The following is a 23,862-nucleotide window of genomic DNA, read 5'->3' as shown; positions in this document are numbered from 1 at the left end:
ACTTCGGATCCCTGTCTTGTTAAAAAGTTATTTAAATTCGGGATAAATGCACAAAATGTTAATATTAAGATTTACTCAAATTTTTATAAAAAGTGCAAAGTACATGCGAGTTTTTTGTTTTTATTTCTTTGAAAAATTCTTATTCGTTCTTGTAATTATATATGATTTTATGATTTTCTTTAATTTTTTCTATAAAGTGCAAAAGTAGTGAGTATTTATATGGGGAAAAAATTTGGTTTGCTTGGCTTTAGTCAGTAGCGAAAGTCAGTGATTATGAGTATGTACTCAATTTTGCTCCCCACTGTTCATATGTACCTACATACATATGTATGTTGTATATATACGATTGTGTGTTTAGAAAGACGTGAACACCGGGAGTGATCGACGTAGTAACATTAAAAATTGTGCGCTAGACTCGCGAGGTGGCTTTTTAAAGAGTGATTCGAGTGATCGCGAAAAAATGTCCGAGTTTGATTTAAACAATCTTAATGAATGCTTGGAGAAGTACTTGCCAATTGATAAACTAACCGAGGTCAAACGAATTTTGTATGGTCTTGAAGAAGAGTGAGTACATCTTAAAAACAAACCTTTTAAGCAGGACGAAAATAAATTAGACGAGTACATCTTGAAAAAAAACAGGATGAAAATAAATACAGTGAAAAATAGTGCATAAACTGTTTCCTCCAAAAATATTTAGGCGTTAAAGTAATTTACATATGTACATGTTACGTCCAGATTTTTTTGATTTCAAACTTACATACATCTATACATGTACATACATACATAAATATACATATGCCACAGATAGGCATTCCAACTGTAGTTCGTTCTGTGCAACCCCCGCATATGTATCTTTATAAATAGAGATGTGTACAACATAATTTTAATTATAGAACTAGCATAAACGTATGTACATATGTACATATGTAGATAGTTGGATTTGTTCGTAAGTATACACATATGTATGTACATACATATCATATATAAATACAGTAACGAACTTAAGTATTAGCACAGCAATACAATTTTTTTTACTGCTGTTTTAATAGCTTTCTCTAGCAGACTCCGGTTTTCACTTACTATTGAGTTCGGCGGTTTCCGCCACAACCAATCGATATTTTTTTAATATATCATCATATCTTGCAAAGAAAAACATCCGACTCCGTTGTTTCGTAAAAATCCAGAAAACGGCCAAAACGAGCTTTAATTTTTTGAACTGCTTGTTTTGAAGCAAAACGACAAGACATCTCATATGCAACATCTGTGTGTTTAGCATGTCTGGCCAACGTGTGAAACAGTTGAAAATTAAATTGCTGATGGTATGAAAATTAATTTTTTGCACTTACATTTTGAATTAAATATGGCGGGAAACAGCTGTCTTTACCCAGTTATTCTGTTTCACGCATGTCACGAGAAAAATCTGAGCTCTTACGAGCACACTTGTGCTGTTATGAACAAAATTCAGAGCCAAATTTAAGAGGGAGCCTGATGTAGCGAAATAAAAAAGTAGCTTACAAATGTAAATGGAAATAAATATTCTAAAATTAAAATAAAATTGGTCTTTAGGTAGAGAAGGAATAAAAGAAGTTCAAGAATTTACCTTAGAACATAGGTTCCTCTCTTTCTCTTCAGCTTACAAGCTGAAAATTAAGGTTACGTTGGCTGTGGTACGAAAAATCTCAACTCCCCAAATTAAACAAACTAAAAGTTTACCAGAGCTTACTCAGAGTCCGTCAGACCTGTTTTGGCTGAACACGTAATTCGTAAAAGTAAGTGAAAACCGGAGCCTGCCAATTTTTATATGTTACATCAATTCATATACCGAACAACCGTTTGACCAAACCTCTTAGGGCTCGCGCACACTGTAGCTGAAAGCGGAGCTGAAATCAAAGCTGAAAGCTCAGCTGATCTGAGAGCTTTTCTCAGGCAGAATCAGCTTGCAGGTGCGTACATTGTCGGCTGATCCGATTGCTGAAAGCTGAAAACCACTGCCTCCCTTTGTCTATCTCCTTAAGTGGCATCAATAGATATCATTATAATTATTATTGTTATTTTGTAAATGAATTATTACTTCACAGCACGTACAGTAGCCAGACGTACAGTAGCCAGACGGAAGTTTTCGTATTACTTTTTTTTTTACGAATTATTACATTTTTACATTACATTGGTAATGGTAAATATTAAAACTGTTTTGCCCAATTTATCGCCTTCATAGAAATTATAGAAATAAAACTATTATTCAAATATTTTTAATAGTCCCGCTTATTCCCTAGCGATGGGTTAACCGTAATTTCGCTTAAAAATGTTTTGCAGCCCATTTTCGATCACTTATGAACCAATACACTTGAACAAAATCAGCAATCAGCTTGCTGAAAAAACAAACATGCTTGATCGATCAAACTAAGCTGAGCTGATTTGAGCGAGCTTTTTCAGCTTTCAGCTCAGCTCAGTCTGCAATGTGCGCACTTGCACCGGTGCAGTGTGTTTGTTTTTTCAGAGCTGAAAAATAAGCTTTCAGCTCCGCTTTCAGCAACAGTGTGCGCGAGCCCTTAATGCCGCATTTTGCCGTTAAATTCCATTTAGTTCTTTGCCAAATGCCATTTTACCGTTAAAGACTAATTATTTAAATACAAACTTATGGTTATTTTTGTATAAAATGAAAGGGCTGTATTTCGAGTAGCGGAATTTTATCCATACATTTTTACAAAAAATACTTTAAAGACTATTGAATGTACCTGTACATATACACCAAAAACACAAGGAATGAATAAATAAAAAAAAAAATAAATAAATAAACCAGATTTTAAACATTTTTTTCAAATAAACTAAACCTTGAAAAAAAAGGTAATACAAAATTTTAAAAAACCAAATCTATAAAAATAAGTCTCTTTGCTTCACAGCGTCAAAAATAAGTTCAATTTTCTAAGTTCAATTGCCTAATTGTAATTTGTGTCATTGCACACTGGGCGGAATTCCCAAATAAGTGGCATAAAGTCGAATAAAGCAGATATCGAGCTGAAACTTGGTGTATTTAATAAATATAGCACTCTAAATATTTGAACAAAATTTTAAGTTCATCTGATCACGCCTACCGCAATAGCCAATATATGGCAACAAGGCGTATACGTGATCACAAGGGAAAGTCATGAGAGCTATAAAAAAGTACTAAAATTTTAAAGGAATTTATTATTCTGTTGTAATTTTGATGTAATAGTGGTAAATATAAAAATATAAAACAAATTTGTTGATAAACAATTCTTATTATGATAAAATTCTTTTTGTACTATTTAACTATTTCTAACAATTTAGCTGATCTAAAAGTTCAAAGTACCGCCAGAGCCGCAAAAAGCCGCAAACCGGATTATTACTTTATTTTTCTACTTTATTTTAACATACATTACATAACGCACAAACACGCAGAAGGTTAGTTTTTACTCCACACAAGACGAACTCATTGGTTTGGTTTTCTTTTTTTTTGGACAATACAAAACAATTAACCTATATAACATATAACACATTTTAACACAAAATGTTTTTTGTTATTCAATCTACATACCCTGGCCTTTAAAATCCATATTTCACAATATTTTATTTTTGCAATGTGTGAATTTGCCAAGCGCTCAAAGTGAATAAAAATTTCCCGCCAATTTTGTCGCAGGAATCATCTGACTAATCAACTGACTTTGAAGTTTGATCAGAATGACAGGGTTGCATTTTTAGCAAAAAAATTTATTGATTTGTAATATATAGGGATTCTACTTTCAATATTTTGAAATATAATTAATTCGCTTCTAGCTCTTGCTTAAGCCGGTTGTGTTTTTTTTCTTGCTCCCGCATTCTCCGCCCTTTGCCTAAATATCATACAACATTGTTGTGACTTTGTTTTGATATATTATCGCATCTCTTTAATTTGATTCTACTTTGTGTTAACCACCAGTGTTTTGTTAGTAAACAAGTGTTTAATATAAATTCAATATTGCAATCGTAACGCATCGGACTCGTGCAGGCAATTTGTTATTGTTTTTTTGCTCAGTCTGCTTTTCGTTATCGCTTCTTCGGTGTGCACTGTTCTCGCGCATCAGCGTTTGCATCGCCCACACTCTCTCGTGAGCATAAGCGGGCTGCTCGCATTGTTGCTCTCCCTCTCTGTGGACTTTTCTTTTGTGTCTCTGCTTTGGTGAGTTTACTGCTCGTTTTCTGCACTTCGTTGGATCATCTGTTTTGAATTATTGCTGCTGCAGCTGATTGTCTGGCTCGCTCTGCTGTCTGCTCTCCTACTTTACCTGCGATCTAACTCCGCTCTTTTATTATTCGTGCACAGTGATTCTACTGCTGTCAATAATGGCAATCGTTTGTAGTGCAAAGAAATGTGAATTCGGTGGTGTTATCATTGGTGATTCATTTCTTAGCTGCTGGCTGTGCGACAATTTTGCCCACATAAAATGTGCTGGTGGTGGAAATTTTGGCCGGTTGAATGATCTAATCTCGAAACGCATGGGCCTATCTTGGTCATGTCTGGCTTGTCGGGAGATTGAGGCCGAAATGCGCACATTTATGAGACAGACTCGAACTGGGTTTCTGGATGTCCGGAAACAATTTGTTGCTCTCAACGAGAATTTTCTTGCCCTTGAATCACAGTTTCTTGGGCTCAAACTCTTGAGCGAATCGCCTAGACGGAAAATTCCGCATAATGATACCAATCTCTTGCAATCTAATCCGATTGGTACGCCTGCCTCCCACCTTAATCCATCGGCAGCATTTCCGTGTAGTCATGCCACGCCGTTGTCTGTAAATCCGCCAACGGTGGCTCCGGAGTTCTTTACACCGAGCAATGTGGCCGTCATTTCTGACGCGGTGAGTGCTCCTAGTGCGGGTGTGCTGGTTGCTGACGACGTCTTGCCAACTCCTGCTCCAATTCCTGCTCCAATTCCTGTTCCAATTCCTGCTCCAATTCCTGCTCCAATTTCTGCTCCAATTCCTGCTACAACCATTGCTGCCAATTCCTCTGCCCTTGGACCGAGATCTCTTTTAGGAGTGGCTCCACCATCTCGATCTCGCTCGGGACTTCAACTTAGAGCAGTGGTCCCTCGGAAAGCAATATTTGTTTCTCGTCTTATTCCTGAGGCTACAACAGAGGATGTTAAACAACATCTCTCCTCTAAACTTAACACCTCGCCTGTTGATATAGTTGTGACTAAATTTACATTTAAACATAAGCGCAACATATCATCATTTAAAATTCTTCTCCCTGATTCTTTACTATCCAGTTCTCTAAAACCGTCAATATGGCCTGAGCATACAATTGTGCATGAGTTCCTTCTCAAAGATTCGAACTCGAATCCTAGAATAACTGAACATGCTCCAAAAAACTGAAGTACTATTTTTCCATGCACTATCAGAACGTTCGCAGTTTGCTGGGAAAATTGCGTCAAATTCATACTAATAGCGCGTCCTTTGATTTCGATGCCATCGCGTTTACCGAAACCTGTCTTAACTCCTCTGTCAATGATCATGAAATTTTCATTGATAGTTACACTATTTATAGAATGGACCGCCCATCTTTTGCAGGTGGGGTTCTGATTGCAGTTAAATCTGTTTTCTCATCTGAGTTATTCCCATTTAATAACATTCACGGAATTGAATTTGTTGCAGTAAAAGTTCGTGTTGGCTCCGCATTTTTCTATTTAACCTGCTCTTACATTCCTCCCAGGTCTGATGCTGAGCTTTACTTACACCACCTCTCAGCAATTAATATTGTTGTTTCTGCATTAGGGTGCCATGATCGAATTATTGTCATGGGGGACTTTAACCTCCCATTTCTTTCTTGGCTGCCTTGTGATGACGCTAACCTATTGTTTCCCAATTGCCATAATGACTTTATCAATGGGCTAACGGATAGTTCCCTTGTCCAAATTAATGCCGTTAAAAACATGAGGGACAGACTTCTTGACCTCGTTTTTGTTAACGATGGTTCTCTTGCTACGGTATCTAGAGCAAGTCCAATATCTCTCCCTGAAGATCCTTACCATCCAACTTTGTTGATATCACTGGAGCGTACACAATCTGGATGTGTTGACAGTTCCATGGCTCCTTGTCACATAAAGTGTTTTCGCAAAACAAACTTTATCGATTTAGATCTACATCTCTCGCGTGTTGATTGGTCGTTTCTTTATTCATTACCGAACATAGATGCAACTGTTGACTCGTTTTATAGTTCTATTTACTCCGCCCTAAATACGTTTGTTCCTGATATCACTGTACCTGTATCGTCCAAGCCTCCTTGGTTCTCCAAGTATTTATCATACTTAAAAAATAATAAATCCCGGCTCTATAAAAAGTACCAGAAGTCGGGCTCCACGTTGGCTTTAGCTCTATACTCCTCCGCTCGCTCTCTGTTCCTTGCCGTCAATAGTCAGTGTTATAATCATTACCTTTCACAATGTAGTAGAAACTTTCGTAGTGATCCTAAAAAATTCTATTCGTTCGTTAACTCTAAGCGCAAGTCAAACGTTTTTCCTCCGTCCCTTCATTACCAGAACAAAACAGAAGCTTCTGCTGTTGGTATTGCAAATTTATTCGCTAACTTTTTCCAAACAACGTACTCGTCTCATATTTACAACGCATCCACTCCGTATCCGTACCAGCTACCTCAAGCTAACAGCATTTTTCTGCCCTTTTTCGAGGAAAGCGTTGTTCTGGAAGGTTTGTCATCTATGGACATATCGTTTTCTGCGGGTCCAGATAAGGTACCAAGTTGCATCTTAAAACACTGTGCCCAGTCCCTTTATAAACCCTTGACCTTTCTCTTCAACCTCTCTTTGGAACAGTCTTGTCTCCCAGTAATTTGGAATGAGTCCTATATCATTCCGCTTCACAAAAAAGGTTCAAGATCAAACATTGAAAACTATCGTGGTATCGCAAAGCTTTCCGCCATCCCGAAGCTTCTTGAGTTCCTGGTCACCCGGCAACTGCAACATCTTTGTTGCAGCCTGATATCTCCGTCGCAACACGGTTTTTTCAGACATCGTTCAACATCGACTAACCTTCTTGAGTTTTCTAACCTAATCCACCGTGGTTTTCAAATTGGTTCGCAGACGGATGTAGTTTTTAATGACTTCAGCAAGGCATTCGATTCTGTGAACCATGCTCTGCTTATTCACAAGCTCTCTTTATTAGGGTTCCCAACGAATCTTCTAGATTGGATTTTGTCCTATCTCTCTAACCGCACTCAACGTGTTTTGTTTTCTAACGTGTTGTCAAATACTGTAAATGTTACTTCAGGTGTGCCACAGGGAAGTCATCTGGGCCCGCTTCTGTTCATTTTATTTGTGAATGACCTTCCTCAAGTCATAACATACTCTACTGCACTAATGTATGCTGATGATGTCAAAATCTGTCTTTCTTACTCTGATTGGTATTTGCACACACGCCTTCAACTTGATCTAAATGAACTACTATTGTGGTGTTCAACTAATCTTCTTTTTCTGAACCTTTCCAAATGCAAACTTATGACATTTTATCGTCGCGCTCCTCATTTTGTCCCATATGTTCTAGGAAATCATGTCCTTGAACGAATTTCGAGTTCAAATGACCTCGGAGTCCTTTTTGATCATAAGATGTGTTTTAACGCCCATATAGCTGCAACTGTAAATAAAGCTAAGGGTGTTTTAGCGTTCATCAAGCGTTGGTCCAAGGAGTTTGACGACCCGTACGTTACAAAACAACTGTACATCTCGTTAGTACGTCCTATATTGGAGTATTGTTCTTGTGTGTGGAGCCCGCAGTATAAAGAACAGCAGGCTGTTATTGAATCCGTGCAAAAGCAATTTTTAAATTTTGCCCTTCGGAACTTTAACTGGGACTCAGGTAGAATCTTGCCACCCTACCGGTCTAGGCTAAATCTTATTGACCTGCCGTCGTTGCACCATCGCAGAATATGCAATGGCGTAATGTTCGTGCACAAGCTCCTTCTTGGGACTGTTGACTCCCAAACTCTCTTGGGTCAGATTGACTTGGCCGTTCCATCTAGACCTACCCGTACTTTTAGGCCTATCCGTCTACCCATATGTAGATCTAATTATGCTGATCATGAACCTTTTAGGGTTTTATGCCATAATTATAACTCCCTCTGTCAAACCCTATCCCCTGAACTGTCTCTTAAACTAATTGCATGCAATATTTATAATCATTTAAATTTAGCTAACTTTTAACTTATCTTTTTCCGCCTTTAGTAACTAAGTACCATTATTAACAGATAATTGTTAATTAAATAAATAAATAAATAAATAAATAAATAAATAAATAAATAAATATTTGCTTCGACAGAATTTTCGACTTTATGCCACTTATTTGGGAATTCCGCCCAGTGTGCATTGGTCAGTACAATAACATATTGCGTTTTCCTGGCAACAGCTGACCCAGCCCTATTGTACTTATAACATGCGCGTAACAGAACTTATGGGTAAAGGCAAATGTTTCCCTCCAGCTTCAAAATGCAACAAATTTATTTTTTAACCATTAGCAATTCACGATGATAATGATAAAATTAAACATATTGATGACAAAACTTTGTGAAAACAGAAGCACCTAAATATGAAAACGAAACGTTTTGACTGTAAACGCAAAATGCAAAAGTAAGTATAAAACCAGAGCCTGCCTGATTATGTCATTAATATGGAAATCATCTATTTTTATTATCTAGTGTTGTGGGCCATTGTGATAGTCAGCAATTACACCAGTTTTTTGAGGAACAATCGCATTTTCAGAACAATTCGGTTATTATTGACTCAGCTTTAGAGCTGTGTGTATAGTGTGTTCTGTTAAATGGGAAACCTTTCTTATTTTCGTAATATAACTTACATATGTATAATTCTGTCACTGAATATTTACTGCATAGGCATTAATCTGATAGTGCCGCACTGTGATGAGATGGTATGGCAACTCTTGATGATTGATTGAAGATAGTCTGATGTCTGGTTCTTCTGTTGCAACATTGGTGGCTCCGGTGATGTCACCGAATCGAATGGATTTAACTCACTGATTTTGATGCTGGTAGTTGACGAAACTCACGCAAAATTCGCTGGCTTTTCGGTACTCGGGAAACGTATTGCATACGTATTTGCATTACAGTTGTGAAGCATGCCGATGGTCATATTTATGGGGCAGACACGAAGGGGCTTTAATGAGCTGACCGTTGGCTTCAAAAACCAATACGATCGGCTCTTAGCCACGGATACCTATTTTAGCGATTTTTAACTGCTGATCTGCAAATGCTAACAGTCACTCAACCGCTCGTTGCCGTAAAACTGACTGCGACCAATCAAAGTGTGCAGCAGCTGATGTCGTTTGCCACTCCAAGGGCAACGACAGATGATACAAATACGGTAGCCGACTTCATCACCTCGGCAGCATGCACACAGAAACGTCATTAGCGTCCGTGTCCGTCAAGTCCGCCAACTCCATAACTCTCCCATATTAAAATAAGACAAATGTGCCATCCTCATTTTCCCGTGCTACTTTCACCAGTTCAAAAAACTAACTTCCTCTCTTGTTGTACCTTTTCAGAATGGTAGAGGATTACGCAGTAAGCTCAGCACTCTTTTTCGGGAAAGTGTCGCATTTTCATCCCACGTTATTGTCCGAAGTTTTGGCAGGTCACAACTTTTAGAAATGAACGTTCGACTCGACGTGCTGGAGGGGTTATCATTAAAGTGAACTTAAGCTTTACGTCAGAACATTTCACAGTCCAGGCTAACAAAAAACTGGAATTCCTGTGTGTACGATTGATTCATTATTTGCTCGTATACCACCTTCAATTTCTTCTCAATTTCTCAACCTTCTCAACTTACGAGCAGCATCTGTTTGTTTTAATAACTGTTTCTTCCCCGCTATCAGGTAAAGGTCATATGATAGTTCTTGGTGACTTCAGCTTGCCAAGTACTGTTTGGTCTAAACGAGTCTAATAACCTAGTGCCCTTTTCACGATATGACTTTGTTGACGGCTTGCTTGACCTGTCCATGTCTCAAGTCAACCATTTAACAAATTCTTTGGGTCGATTGCTTGATCTGTGCTTTGTATCGGATACTTCCATAGTGTCGCTCACCGGAGCCCTTCCGCTCAATATATCAAAGACGCCTACCATTCTACTTTTAAAGTATCGCTTGATAAAGGACCAACTGTATTGGATCGGTCGAGTAGGCTATCTGAACGTGTCCGCCGCTTTCGTAAGCTCGAAGCTTAATAAGCTTAATGTGAAACTTAATAACTTTATTACGGATTTTTATTTGTCCGATCTGTACTCGTGTACTGATGTTTAGAGAGGCACACACAATTTTTACAGTGTACTTAACACATTTTTGTGTCCCGCTTTACTGCTCGACTAGATTTGGAAAACCCTCTACACCAAAGAGTAATCCAGTCTAAAAAACTTAAAATCGAGACTATCTCGCTATATAAAAGCTCGGTCAGACTTTTCAGTTCTTAGTGCTCAATGCTATAAGAACTACCTATATCGATGCAGGGTAAGTTTTTCACAGTACCCAAAACAGCTATTGCCGCGCCGGGCAACGCCTTCGAATCCGGGGCCGTACGTTTGATAAGCCTCCCGCGTTTATTCTTCAAGTTTAGCTTTATTCAGGTGTTTCATTTACAAGAATCGGGGTAGGGGTATTAAAGTGTGGGGAGAGCGAGCTAAAAAACTTTTCGCCGCTTCCTCTCTTTTCGTTCTTGTTCTTCCTTGCCTTGCTTATGTCTGCCATTCGTCCACATTAACTTTGCTTAGTGCTGTGAATGTATGTGCTTACTCTAGTACTCTAGTAGACTGCTATTAGTAAACCTCCCATCCTTAGTTAATCGTAGAAAAATGCTTGGTGTTATATTATGCACTTGTTCAGGGGTGACATAGACAGCCCTGATCTGTTGAGCAGCATAAACTTCATGGTTCATATTAGACTTACTAGAAATTTTACACCGTTGTTCCTTCCGCTTTGTAGATCGAATTATTCCTTGCATGAACCGTTTAGGGTCTCATGCTCGGATGATAATTCCCTCTAGCTTATTATATCCACCACTTAATCTCTTCCTCTTATTAAATTACTGATCCTTACACACCTTCCTAGAAATTAGTATTTGTAGTGGTATTTGTATTTTGAATGCATGCCTAGTTCTCTTATTAATTTTAGTGCTAATTTTCCTCGAATATTAGTTAAATAGCTATCTTTCCTGCATACTGCCTTCTGTGCAGTAATTGCATCGCCTCTTGCAAGATGCAGTCTGACTAATGTAACAAAGCGTAGATATACGAATTTGAGCCTTTAAGAGATACTTCCTTCTGAGTTCCAAAGTATTCGTCTTCATAAACACTATTCAGTAAGCAAAGTTTGTTTTTTCATTGTTGGGACAGAAATATAAATAGCAACTTTGTGAAATAGGAAGGCCGTCGGAATCGGCCGATTATATAGCCATATCATATAGGTTCTACCTTTTTCCTGATATATATATCATGCTCTAAATTTATTCAGACTTAACTAACTTAAACAATTGATATATCATTTTGTTAAATTTGATGTAAAAACTATTATTGCCGCGCTGGGCAACGCCTCCAAATCTTGGGCCGTACGTTTGTTAAGCCTCCCGCGTTTAATAGGCCTCCCGTTGTTTATTCCTCAAGTCTTGGTTTTATTCAGGTGTGTTCAGTTACAAATATCGGGGCAGGGTATTAAATTAGCGGGGGAAGCGGGCTAAAAAACTAGTACCGCTTCAGTTTAGCTTTTCGCCGCTGCCTTTCTTTTCGTTCTTGTTCTTCCTTGCCTTGTCTATGGCTACCATTCGCCATGGTTAAGCCTTTGCTGAGTGCTATTAATGTTTGTGCTGTTAGGCGCAGTGATATTTAGAGCTGCCACTGCGGTTTCTGCCGTAACATTCCCCCCTTCGCAAACTTCGTCGCTTTTCGTGATGTTTGCCAAACTTCTGGTTAAGCCTTGGTTCATGGGTGGATTCGTTGTCTTCACGTCTAAATTGGAATGTTTAACTATCTGGACTGTTAGATGCAGTGCGGATTACCACGCTGCGGACGATCCCGTCCTTGGCTACTCGAAGGTCCATCATGATGCCTTTCCTCCACTGCACCTTGGGGCTTGTTTCGTCCGCTAGAACTACGACATCTCCGAGTTGGCTAGGGTTGATTGGAGATCCGTGCCATTTGGTTCGTGGCGTCAGGCACGGTAGGTATGCCATCAGCCATCGTTTTCTGAAGCTGTCCACGATCTGCCTTGCACGTTGTCGGACACGATTCTCTTGGGGACTCCTCGACGGGCATGAAGGCGTCTGTTGACTGGGAGTTTGCCAGCTCGATGTGTACTGCTCGCACGGTGAGGCACGTGAATAGTACTTCCCATCGTTTTTCGCGTGGTCTTCTTACGTTTACCTGCAGTGTTCCAAAGTAGTCGATACCTGTGTTCGTGAATGACAGTGTTAAGACCTTAAAAGAAAAGTTTAGAAATTTGTGAGTTAAGTTGTAAATTCAAACTAAATTGTATTCTTAAAATCAGAGGTAGGAGGTACAATTTGGTAGTCTATAATTATCGTTAGACCTACGCAGAGGATACACTTTACTGAGGGTGTCTATTTGAGTACATGCTTACATTAATTTTATTTTAGGACCGCATTTGTTAAGTGTTTTCTCCACTTGTGTTTTGTTGTCGTATTAATGGGTTACAGATCTCTGTTTACACCAGTGCAGTCATAACTTGTCTACTTTATGTTATTTCTTTAGAGATCGGTGTAGTTACATGAGTTTATGTGTACAATAATCTATTTATATTTAAACGTTCTGCAAGGGGCCGAAAGTGGCATTGTATTGACGATATGTTCATGTTTGAACATTCTGCAAAGGGCCGAAAGTGGCATTGTTTGTATTTTGATTCTTGTGAACCTTTTTGTGCACATTTTCTTTATAGCTATAATTACAATTAAAGATAATCATTTACAGTCTATTACAGTGGGTAGGGAAGTGCTATCGCTTGCAGTCTTCGTGCTACTTTAATTCTTCTTATGGCATAGATTATTAATATTATCATTATTATGATTCCGATAATCAAGGCCGCATGTCCAGATACATGATGGAACTTAAGTCCTTTTAAGTCATGATGACCTTCTTTTAACAATTTTATTTCGTTTCTTAACTTATCCATTTCTTCTGTATGGTTAATTAATGGTACTGTTAATGGATTCCAAACAATTTTTTTACTTATATAAAGGATGAAATTGGCTCGTAGCTTTCTGTTTAAATACTGTGATGAGGTACTAGTAGCCCATAAACTCATAGCCCATAAACTCATAGCCCATAAACTCAAATGGTGCTCGCTTCTTTCTTTTATTATCCTGAGTCATGAAAAGTTTGTTATTTTCCTCCAGGTCTGCAATTTGTCTTTCCGTATTATCTAAGACATTATTGCATTGATCTTCAAAAGTATAAAGTTTACAACACACAACTCTCATTTTCCCAATCAATTCTTTCCTCTTTTTTAACATTTGGAAATACGGGTCCATGTTATAATAAACAATTAAATCCCAGGATGAGGCGACTATTTCAACATCCCCCATCGGGTCCAAATATATCGAAGTGAAACTGTTCATTTTTATAATTGACCACTTCGCCGTTCCTCTAGCAGCAATGTTTGCATTTGAAACTTGGCAACATAACACAAGCATTAACAATGCTGCCATCAGTCCTAGCTTGGACATTCGAGGTCTACTACGCGTACTTCTGGTCTCTTTTGGAGTCATTCCTGAGTCTTGCTCTTCAGACTCAATTCCAGCTAATGGACAAATTTTAGTTATAGGTCGTTTTATCAACCCGTCTTGATGTTTTATAGTTACTACTCTGACTCTATCGTCCCTACCTTTATGTATTTCTTCTATTTTTCCCAAGGGCCATCTAGCTGGGTGACAGGTTTCATCTTTTATTAATACAATCTGTCCTGTTTTAATATTCTGCATTCCTATTTTCCATTTATTTCTTTGTTGCAGTGTGTGCAAATAATCTTCTTTCCATTTAATCCAAAATTCTCTTTTCATTTTCTGAATTAATCTCCATCTATCCAGATTCCCGATTTTTTCCTCTGAAATTGTCTCCATCGGGCCAAATATTGGCCTTCCAATTATAAAATGACCTGGTGTTAATACATCCAGATCGTCAATATCATTTGTAGCTGTATACAAAGGGCGTGAATTTAGTACCGCTTCAATTTGACATAATAGAGTTGCCATTTCCTCATAGGTCAAATTATTGTCCCCAATTACCCTTTTTAAGTGATATTTCACTGATTTTACCCCAGCTTCCCAAATACCTCCGAAGTGAGGTCCTGCCGGGGGAATAAAATGCCACTCGATCTGTTCTCTTTCCAATATTGGAACCACTTTTATGTTGTCTTTGAGGGCTTTTTGGTAATTAATTTTCTTGATAATTAAAGACGTCAAGTGACACTTATCTAAAATCAAGGGATGTTTAATCTCAAATTCCGCGTTGGAGTTTTGCAATCTACCTCCAACTCGTAACAATCCGTCTTTATCTATGAACGGATTTAAGCTTAATAGTTTATTTTTTTAACCGATACTCAAAATGAGTATTGGGGTATATTAGATTTGTGGTAAAAGTGGATGTGTGTAACGTCCAGAAGGAATCGTTTCCGACCCCATAAAGTATATATATTCTTTATCAGCATCAATAGCCGAGTCGATTGAGCCATGTCTGTCTGTCCGTCTGTCCGTCCCCTTCAGCGCCTAATGCTCAAAGACTATAAGAGCTAGAGCAACGATGTTTTGGATCCAGACTTCTGTGATATGTCGCTGCTACAAAAATATTTCAAAACTTCGCACCGCCCACTTCCGCCCCCACAAAGTGCGAAAATCTGTGGCATCCACAATTTTAAAGATCTGAATTGGATCGTATTATTATTATAGCCAGCATCAAGAAAACAATTTCATTTTTTCTCGCCCTGTCTCTCTCTAACACACACGTGGCATAGGCGTCTTTGCTTAGAGTAAAACATTAGCGCCTAGATCTCAGAGACTATAAAAGCTAGAGCAACCAAATTTGGTATCCACACTCCTAATATATGGGACCGAGACGAGTTTGTTTCAAAATTTCGCCACACCCCCTTCCGCCCCTGCAAAGGAAATTCTTTCTTTTTTGTAATAATTCACAAAAAATGTTATTTTTTGCTATTACCATTGTTGTGCCAACAACTAATTTTTCTTAAATTTCCTCTTTTGGCCAATGTTCCTTAGATTTCGCCAACCATTGAGGCCCTTTCCACCAAATCTTAAAATCTTTTAGCTTATCTGCACTAATGCCCCTTGATGCTACATCTGCTGGATTGTCTTCAGTTCTAACGTGTCCCCATTTAGTTTCTTTAATCTTTCTTACTTCGTTAGTTCGACGCCTGATAAACTTGTCTTTATTGGCTCCATTCTTAATCCAGGCTAGAGTAATAGTAGAATCACTCCAGGCATAACACTCTACATTACTTCCAACCGCTACTTTCACCCGTTGAATTAATTTTTTCCAGAAGATGTGTTGCACAAAGTTCTAATTTTGGAATAGTTTTCCGATTCTTCTTTGGATTAACTTTGCTTTTGCTGGCTATTATAATTGTAGAACTATCTACCTTGGCATACACTACGGAAGCATAAGCCTTTTCGGATGCACCGGCAAACCCATGAATTTGCATCGACTTATTGTGCTGAGAATTTAGCCATCTCGGTATCCGAATGCTCTCTAACTCTGTTAAACTATTTTTAAACGAATTCCATTCCTGGAATGGATATCCTGTTCTGATAATTCTTCATCCCAATTGTTGTCTGCTAGCCAAAGTTTTTGAATAAACAATTTTCCGACAAGTGTCACTGGAGACAACCAGCCTAAGGGGTCATATATGTTGGCTAAGGTAGATAATACTATTCTTTTGTTATTTTTCTTAATTGGTTCATAGTGGAAATTGAACCTAAACTCGTCTTTAACCGGTTCCCATTGTAGTCCTAATGTTTTGACGGATTCATTCTCCTCAATGGTTAATACTTTATTTTCTTGGTCATCTCTAATACCTTCTATAATTTCTGGGATATTTGTTATCCACTTTCTCAAGTTAAACCCAACCTTATTAAACTCCCGGGTAACTTCCTTTCCATGCTTTTTAGCATCCAGTATCGTGTCGGCACCTGTCATCAGGTCGTCCATATAAAAATCATTCTTTATGATTTCCCTAATTGCTGGATTTTTGCAATTATCTGCTATTGCAACAAGCACCCTGGTTGCTAAGTAGGGTGCTGAAGCTGTACCGTACGTAACGGTTGTAAGTTTATAATCTTTTAACTTTTCTTTTGGATTATCTCTCCAAATTATATGCAAATATTGTTGATCGTCTTTATCAACATTAATTTGCCGGTACATTTTTTCAATGTCCGCAGATATTACAAATGGCCATTTACGCCATTTCACCATAATATCGAAGATATCTTTTTGGACCCTTGGTCCAACCCACATGATATCATTTAAACTTTTATTGTTTGTGGTTTTTGCTGAAGCATCGAAAACCACCCTCAGCTTTGTCGTTAGACTGGAATCTCTTATGACTCCTTGATGGGGTAAATAATATTTCCCATCTTCTTTGGACTCTACCATATGTCCTAAGATTTTATATTCATGCATGAACTTTACATAATTTTCTTTTAATGTTTTATTATTGCTGAGCTTTCTTTCTAAACTATAAAATCGCGCTATAGCTTGGGGTTTTGAATCTCCTAGATCCTTTTCTTTTTTAACTACATATTTTTATTATTATTATTTTAACTACATACCTACCATTCTCATCTATTCTTGTTGTTTCCAAGAAATGCTCCTCGCACACATCTTCTTCTACGTCATTCTTTTCACTTTCCAATTCCCAGAACCGCTCTAAGTCCCCAACTTCAATTGTTGTCGCCACAATAAATTGATCACCTTTTGATTTGGTGCAACCGGATATAATTCATCCGAATTCTGTATTTTGTCCAAGTAGACCGTCTATTTTTACTACTCCGTCTTTTAAAATATGGGTATACAAATCTATCCCAATTATTACATCTACCCTACTTGGTTTGTTAAAGTTAGGGTCTGCCAACACATAATCTTTCCACTTAGTTTTATCAATATTGAAAGACTTTAATGGTAAAGCTTTCATCAATTTCTGAAGAATAATCGCTTCAACATTTAGAGGACCTTTATTATAATTACGAGTTTTTACCGATAAAGTAACTTTGTACTTTGTCGTACTAAGTTTAATATTTGCGCAGCTTCTTCTGAAATTATGGTAAATTCGACCCACAATCAATGAGAGCTCTAAGGTTTTGATAGCCACCATTCCTTGCCCTTACTTTTATAAGTGCTGTGGCTAAGAACGCTTGTTCTTTTGTCAAGCAAGTGTTAACATTTTCCCTCTTTTCGTAGGGAATATGGAGCATCGTATGATGAGGTTTTTTACAAATCCCACATACAATTTCAGAAAAGCATTTCTTATACATATCATGCCTACAGCATTTTGTGCAAAGGCGCTGTTTTTTAATAAACTGGCCTCTATCTATCGGACTCATTCCCTTAAACTTATAGCAGTGAATTATGGTATGTCCTGCCATTTTACATAACGGACAATTTTCTTTTATTTTACCATATTGCACTACTTTTTTCAACGGTTTCCACTCTTTATCCTGCGACGTGTAACGAGAAGTGTACTGTTGTTCTAAAAATTCCATCACATCTGGCAATGCTTGGATCTGTTTTGTCCTTTTTATATGACTTTCATATAATTGTAAGGTATCTTTGTTGAATTTTTTCAACACAATGTGCGCGAAAATCACATCAACTTCTTCTGTTAAATGTGACTTTAATTTAATTAAATGTATTGAATCATTTATAGAATCAGAAAACCATTTAATATGTTTCGCTGAATCGTGATCTAGCATTGGTAAGTCTAGTAAACGATTCAGCTGATCCGAAAAAATGTTTCGCTTATTTTCATACCGCTTGGTCAACAATTCCCAAGCGGCATTATAATTCTCCAGCGGCCCAGTTAAAAGGTGAGCTACCATACTGCGTGCCTCACCCTTTATCGCGATTTTCAAATAATTCAATTTTAGAAATGTACTCAGACTATCTCTGTTATGAATTAATTCACAAAATATTTGTGAAAAGCCGTCCCACTCTTTTTCTTCGCCTGAGAATGTGGGTACCTCCACTTTCGAAAGATCAGGCAAATCGATATCTTCTTTTTTTACCGTTGCCCTTTTAGTATCCATGCTGTTTTCTTCAGCAAATAGGTTGCTCAACATGCTTTGAATATCAAATTCCAAATCTCCGATCTGATTGTCGAAGCTGTCGTTTGTTTCATAGCTATGATAATACTCCTCAATTTTTGAGCTCAGTCTTTTACTGAGGAACCCATTTTTTTCTTTTCTCATTCTACACTCTCCCATTTTAGCCTGATCAAACCTCTGCATGGTTTGCTCTAAATATGTCCTCAGGTTTTCCAATATTCTGACGATTTCCTCAGATACTTTTTCTATGCTATTGTTAATTTTGGGCTCTATGTCTTCCTTCAAAGTTCCAGTCTCCACTGATTGTAACTTTGTTTTTTCTACCTTCCCTTTCGTTAATGTTTCATTATTTTTTGACTCTACATACTTTTTATGTATGTCCTCTATATTTTTAATCATTTTTTCGTACTGCTGTCTCTTATTGTAGTCATGATCGACTACTCCATATGTTAACAGTGCAGTATTATTGCCTGTAACTTTGTTTTTAAGGTCTCCTAACTTTTGGATTACATCGCTGGTCAAATGACCAGCTTCAATCTTTTTAATCTCCCTTGATATCGCTGCTTGAGCCTCTAATAGCTTAATTATTTGTTCCGACAACATCTTAGTTTAATTTTTTTTTTACTTTTACTTAATTAGGCTTAAAAACAATTTGAAATATGAGACTTAGCTGATGAATTCTGCTTCTGCTGTTGTTGTTACTGCTGCCTCTGAAGTCGCTGCTGCTGATACCGCTGTTGCTGCTGCTGGTGTTGCCTCTGCTTAAGTCGCTGCTGCTGATATCGCTGTCGCTGCAGTTGTTGATGCTGGCACAATGGGCACACACACAATGGGCACCATTTATATATTTCTTTTTTCACAGTCACAGTTATTTGCCACTTTTTTTTTTCAAGTCTAGCCATTAAGCACTTTCGATGTTTCGGATTATTTTTTTTTTTTCTCTTTCGATGTTCCGGCCTCGAAAACGCCACCGTCGCGAAAAATTTTTATTTTTCAATTACAATAGATATACATATTTCGTTATCTATTAAAATACAGCCTGTACAGCTCGTATTTTTCAAAATTATTAATTGAAACTTTCGTTTCATTAATTTATTTTATACTCTGTTCCTTCCTATAGGAGGGAAATCAAAGTTTTTTATTTTGCTACCTTTAGCTGTCAGTGGACTAGACACTTGTTCAGTCTCAAGGAAGCTGGTTTAACTCCGTGCTCTTACCACAGGGGGGAAACAACGGAGAGTCTCGAAGGACCAAAATGTTAAGACCTTAAAAGAAAAGTCTAGATATTTTCGAGTTGAGTTGTAAATTCAAACTAAATTTTATTCTTAAAATCAGAGTCTTATATGTGATTTGACAATGAGGTAGGAGGTACAATTTGGTAGTCTATAATTATCGTTAGACCTACGCAGAGGATACACTTTACTGAGGGTGTCTATTTGAGTACATGCTTACATTAGTTTTATTTTAGGACCGCATTTGTTAAGTGTTTTCTCCACTTGTGTTTTGTTGTCGTATTAATGGGTTACAGATCTCTGTTTACACCAGTGCAGTCATAACTTGTCTACTTTATGTTATTTCTTTAGAGATCGGTGTTGTTACATGAGTTTATGTGTACAATAATCTATTTATATTTAAACATTCTGCAAGGGGCCGAAAGTGGCATTGTATTGACGATAATATGTTCATGTTTGAACACCAATATAATTTTTTGCGTCAGACTTGCTACCCTTTTTATGGAGAGGAATTATAAACGATTCCTTCCAGATGGGGGGGAAGCAAGAAGAATCAGTGGGCAGGGTGAATAGTTTAAGTAAGGGTCCACACAGAACATCGGCGAAGTACCTGAGTACACAACATGGAACCCCGTCTGGGCCCGGTGAGAGCACCGGCTTAGCTAGTAAAAGATCATGAAGTAGAGAACATTCATTTAACAAGGGACTGAAAATGCCGTTCGACCTCGGTAAACCGTGGGAGTACGTTTGTTCAGAGTAGCTTTCCTCAGAATATGTGGTTTGAAAAAATTGAGCAAAAATGTGAAATTGAAAAGTACCTTCTTGAAATTTTGTAGAAAGCCTTGATTTTAAGTTTTTTAGACTGGATAACTTTTTGTTTAACCATGGGGGCTTTCCAGATCTATTCGCAGAAGAAAGCGGGCACAAGCGGGGAATTCTAGTTGCTGTTGAAGTTACTGTTACAAAAGTATTTCACAATTTCGCCCCACCCCCTTCCTTCTGTAGCACCTACAACTTTGAAAAAAAGAACAATTTAATTTGCAGTGGCTACGCCGCGCAACTCCCGCACACAACGTTCCCCCTCGTTTTTAAATTGAATAGGTACTCGTCGCGAACGTACGATTTTTCAAAGTTTTTTTTGTTTATTTTGATCTCCTAACATTCTAACATAAATCCGAACAAATTTGTTTAAAAACAAGTTAGTTGGCTTTTAAGAGAGACTTGTAGGAAAAACTTTTATAAAGAATCATCTTTCTTATTGGAGTAAGTAGTTAAGGAACCCATGACTATAAAAATACCGAAAAAGCGATCTTTTGATCGTTATGTGGTTATGAATTAGTGGACTGTATAATCGTTTATATTTTGAGCTTATTTAGTTTTATTGATTATTTAATATTGGTGGTTATAGTACAATTATATTACAAGAACATCGGGGGGTTCGATTCTGCGGCGGTACAAAGTATGCGTGCGGGCGGCTTCGTCTAGAAGGTTCTACTGACTCAACTCCGCGAAAAGAAGTCGAGCAAAAGGGAATTGGAAGATCACGCGATCCGACTCGACGCGACGGTCTCAATGCAAAACAACGGAACGCATCGCTGTGGGCGTGTGCAGCTGCGGGTCTGGCCATGCGTGTGAGAACATTACAGCTATGTTCTGGAAACGAGCAAACAACAACACAGCTATGCGTGTAAAAATAGTTACTTAAGCGGTGTACTACAATCATGAGCGTGTAAATAGGTCAATCGCAATATACATGAACATTGGATTAAAAACTACGAGGCTCATTTCTCAACAAGATGTAATATATATAATATAATATAAGAATATAGTATAAAATTATGTGTTTTTATTGACTTTTAATTTTTTTTCCTCGGTTGACATTTCCATGGAATATTTCCTGTATATAGAAATATGCATGTGCCTTAGAAAAAAATATCAAAAAATCTAGCTGTTAGAAAAACGATAATAGACAAACTTTTTTAATTTGAATTAAACTCAACAGTATCATGTCTTTTCCACAGATTACACTAATTTTATAAATAATTGTTTGGCCCAGGAACCATTGATCCGCAAGGGTATCAGAGGCCGGGTCCGAAGCTGGTTTTCCTTTTTTTTATGATTTTAAATTCACTGTTGCCTCTACGTCATATGCATCCTAATTATTTCTTATAGCCAAATACTTGATCTGTCCGATAGTGCAACAGCAATAGCACAGAAGCATGGATTTGAAATTAAGGGCTATCGGTTTACGGCACGAGAGGAGCAAATACGTAAGCCACGGGTGGTGCGAGTCGGCGCCATTCAGAATTCAATAGTGTTGCCCACTACAGCACCGATTGAAGATCAACGCACTGCGATCTGGAACAAGGTGACAACAATGATAAAAGCGGCAGCAGCGGCTGGATGTAATATTGTGTGTACCCAAGAAGCTTGGAGTAAGTATCTAATCGAATCTTTAGCTAATTCAAGGACTGCCACTATTTTAGTTTTGTGCAGCAATGCCGTTTGCCTTCTGCACACGTGAAAAATTTCCCTGGTGTGAATTCGCCGAAGAGGCTGAGCATGGCCCGACGACAAAGATGCTCGCTGAGCTGGCTAAATCCCACAATATGGTTATTATTCACTCAATCCTGGAACGAGACATAGAACATGGTGAGACCATTTGGAATACGGCCGTAGTTATCTCAAACAACGGACGATACTTGGGGAAGCATCGTAAGAACCACATTCCCCGAGTGGGAGACTTCAATGAGTCGACCTACTATATGGAAGGTAATACCTTTCATCCGGTGTTCGAAACCGAGTTCGGAAAGCTGGCTGTCAACATCTGTTATGGGCGCCATCATCCACAGAACTGGATGATGTTTGGCTTAAATGGCGCAGAGATTGTGTTCAATCCCTCTGCTACAATCGGTAGACTCTCTGAGCCACTATGGAGTATTGAGGCACGGAATGCAGCAATTGCCAATAGTTACTTCACGGTTCCGATCAACCGAGTCGGCACAGAGAAGTTTCCCAACGAGTACACGTCGGGAGACGGTACCACAGCTCACAAAGAGTTTGGTCCCTTTTACGGTTCATCGTATGTTGCTGCGCCGGACGGCTCCAGAACACCGGTAGGTCATATCAAAAAAAAACTTCGTCATTATCATAACAACATTTTTACAGAGTTTATCGCGAGACAAAGATGGCTTGCTGGTGACTGAGCTTGATCTCAACCTCTGCCGTCAGATTAAGGACTTCTGGGGATTCCGAATGACACAACGCCTTTCCCTTTACGCAGAATCTTTTCAAAGAGCATCGAAGTCGGACTTCAAGCCGCAAATTATCAAAGAGTCTTCAAAATTAAAAGATTAAAGAGACTAAAAAGATATTCTTTGGGATGTGAAAGGTGACTAGCGCAATAAACATAAGTGTAAACTTGTAACGCTAGGATAAAGCATGAAAAAAAAAGAAGGAATCAAAAGCTGATTTCATGGGTTTTCCTATTCATCCAATTTATTTTTGTCAGTGTGAAATTTAAGCACATTGGTTAGTCTACGTCTTACATCTTTTAGTCGGTGCTTTGTACAAAAAATACGCGGTATTTTCTTTACTCTTAAACAATTTTTCTATTTGGCTTTTGAAATTTTTTTTTTCTAATCGGGTTCAAGTCATTTTTTTTGTACATGTGCTGCGGCAAGTTCAGATGCTTCGATATCTGCTGGAGCAATATATTAACTATAAACTATAATTTTATACTGTTCATTAAATTAAATTATTTTTATATTGTTGATTAAATTAAATTTTTTGTAATTGTGTTTGTTTACAGCTTCAAGATTCCCTTATATAATTTAACAGAGCACATCTAGATGTGCTTTACAATCAAATGTAAGCGTTTCCGTCGAAACGTATATACTGTTACTGATGACAGCTATTATACTGTTTAGAAGCAAAGCTATGATCGTAGCGGACGCTCAGGAGGAGGGCGACTGTTGGAAGCTGCCGAGCTTTTTCGGCAACTTTGACTCCTCATTTACAAATTATAAAATTTCTCCGTTGTTAAGGTTAAAATTTTGCGTTTATTGTTCGATGTTGTCTGTCTGATTTTGCTAGAAGCCGTGGCCGTGAACTTAGATTTAGGTGTTAGGCAATTCGGCGATGAAGAGGACTGTCCGACTGACTGACGGAATGCTCAAAGCAGTGGACTATAAGTAGTATCAAAGACTATAGAATACGAAGATGTTTTAATGAGCGACCAAAAAGCTGTTCTATGGCGGGTCCTAACATTAGAACCCAAAA

The 23,862-nt window shown here is 38.0% G+C and overlaps 1 protein-coding gene across 3 annotated transcripts; it reads left to right on the top strand.

Moving 5' to 3' along the window:
• The first annotated feature begins 329 nt into the window (after nt 1-329).
• On the top strand, nt 330-23,376 carry pyd3 (beta-ureidopropionase pyd3). 3 transcript variants are annotated; one of them, XM_033382631.1, is made up of 4 exons: nt 330-564; nt 21,754-22,016; nt 22,078-22,697; nt 22,750-23,376. In XM_033382631.1, the coding sequence occupies exons 1-4, from the start codon at nt 461-463 to the stop codon at nt 22,936-22,938; spliced, it is 1,176 nt and encodes a 391-aa protein (XP_033238522.1). In that variant the 5' UTR covers nt 330-460; the 3' UTR covers nt 22,939-23,376. The 3 variants fall into 3 exon arrangements, with proteins under 3 accessions (XP_033238522.1, XP_033238521.1, XP_033238523.1); XM_033382630.1 differs by having other exon boundaries at nt 359-564; nt 21,754-21,994; nt 22,068-22,697; XM_033382632.1 differs by lacking the exon at nt 330-564 and adding an exon at nt 8,611-8,633.
• Nucleotides 23,377-23,862: the final 486 nt, after the last annotated feature.

This window comes from Drosophila pseudoobscura, chromosome X (assembly GCF_009870125.1).
Source record: "Drosophila pseudoobscura strain MV-25-SWS-2005 chromosome X, UCI_Dpse_MV25, whole genome shotgun sequence".
Taxonomy (NCBI): Eukaryota; Metazoa; Arthropoda; class Insecta; order Diptera; family Drosophilidae; genus Drosophila; species Drosophila pseudoobscura.
Note: the sequence above shows the minus strand (reverse complement) of the source record. Positions and strands in the feature narration are given on the sequence as shown.

Bases quoted from the DNA above. Each gene is read 5' to 3' on its own strand.
- pyd3 (XM_033382631.1), top strand. From the start codon at position 461: ATGTCCGAGTTTGATTTAAACAATCTTAATGAATGCTTGGAGAAGTAC. The intron at 565-21,753 runs GTGAGTACATCT...TATTTCTTATAG, and splicing joins TTGTATGGTCTTGAAGAAGA to CCAAATACTTGATCTGTCCG. The intron at 22,017-22,077 runs GTAAGTATCTAA...AGTTTTGTGCAG, and splicing joins GTGTACCCAAGAAGCTTGGA to CAATGCCGTTTGCCTTCTGC.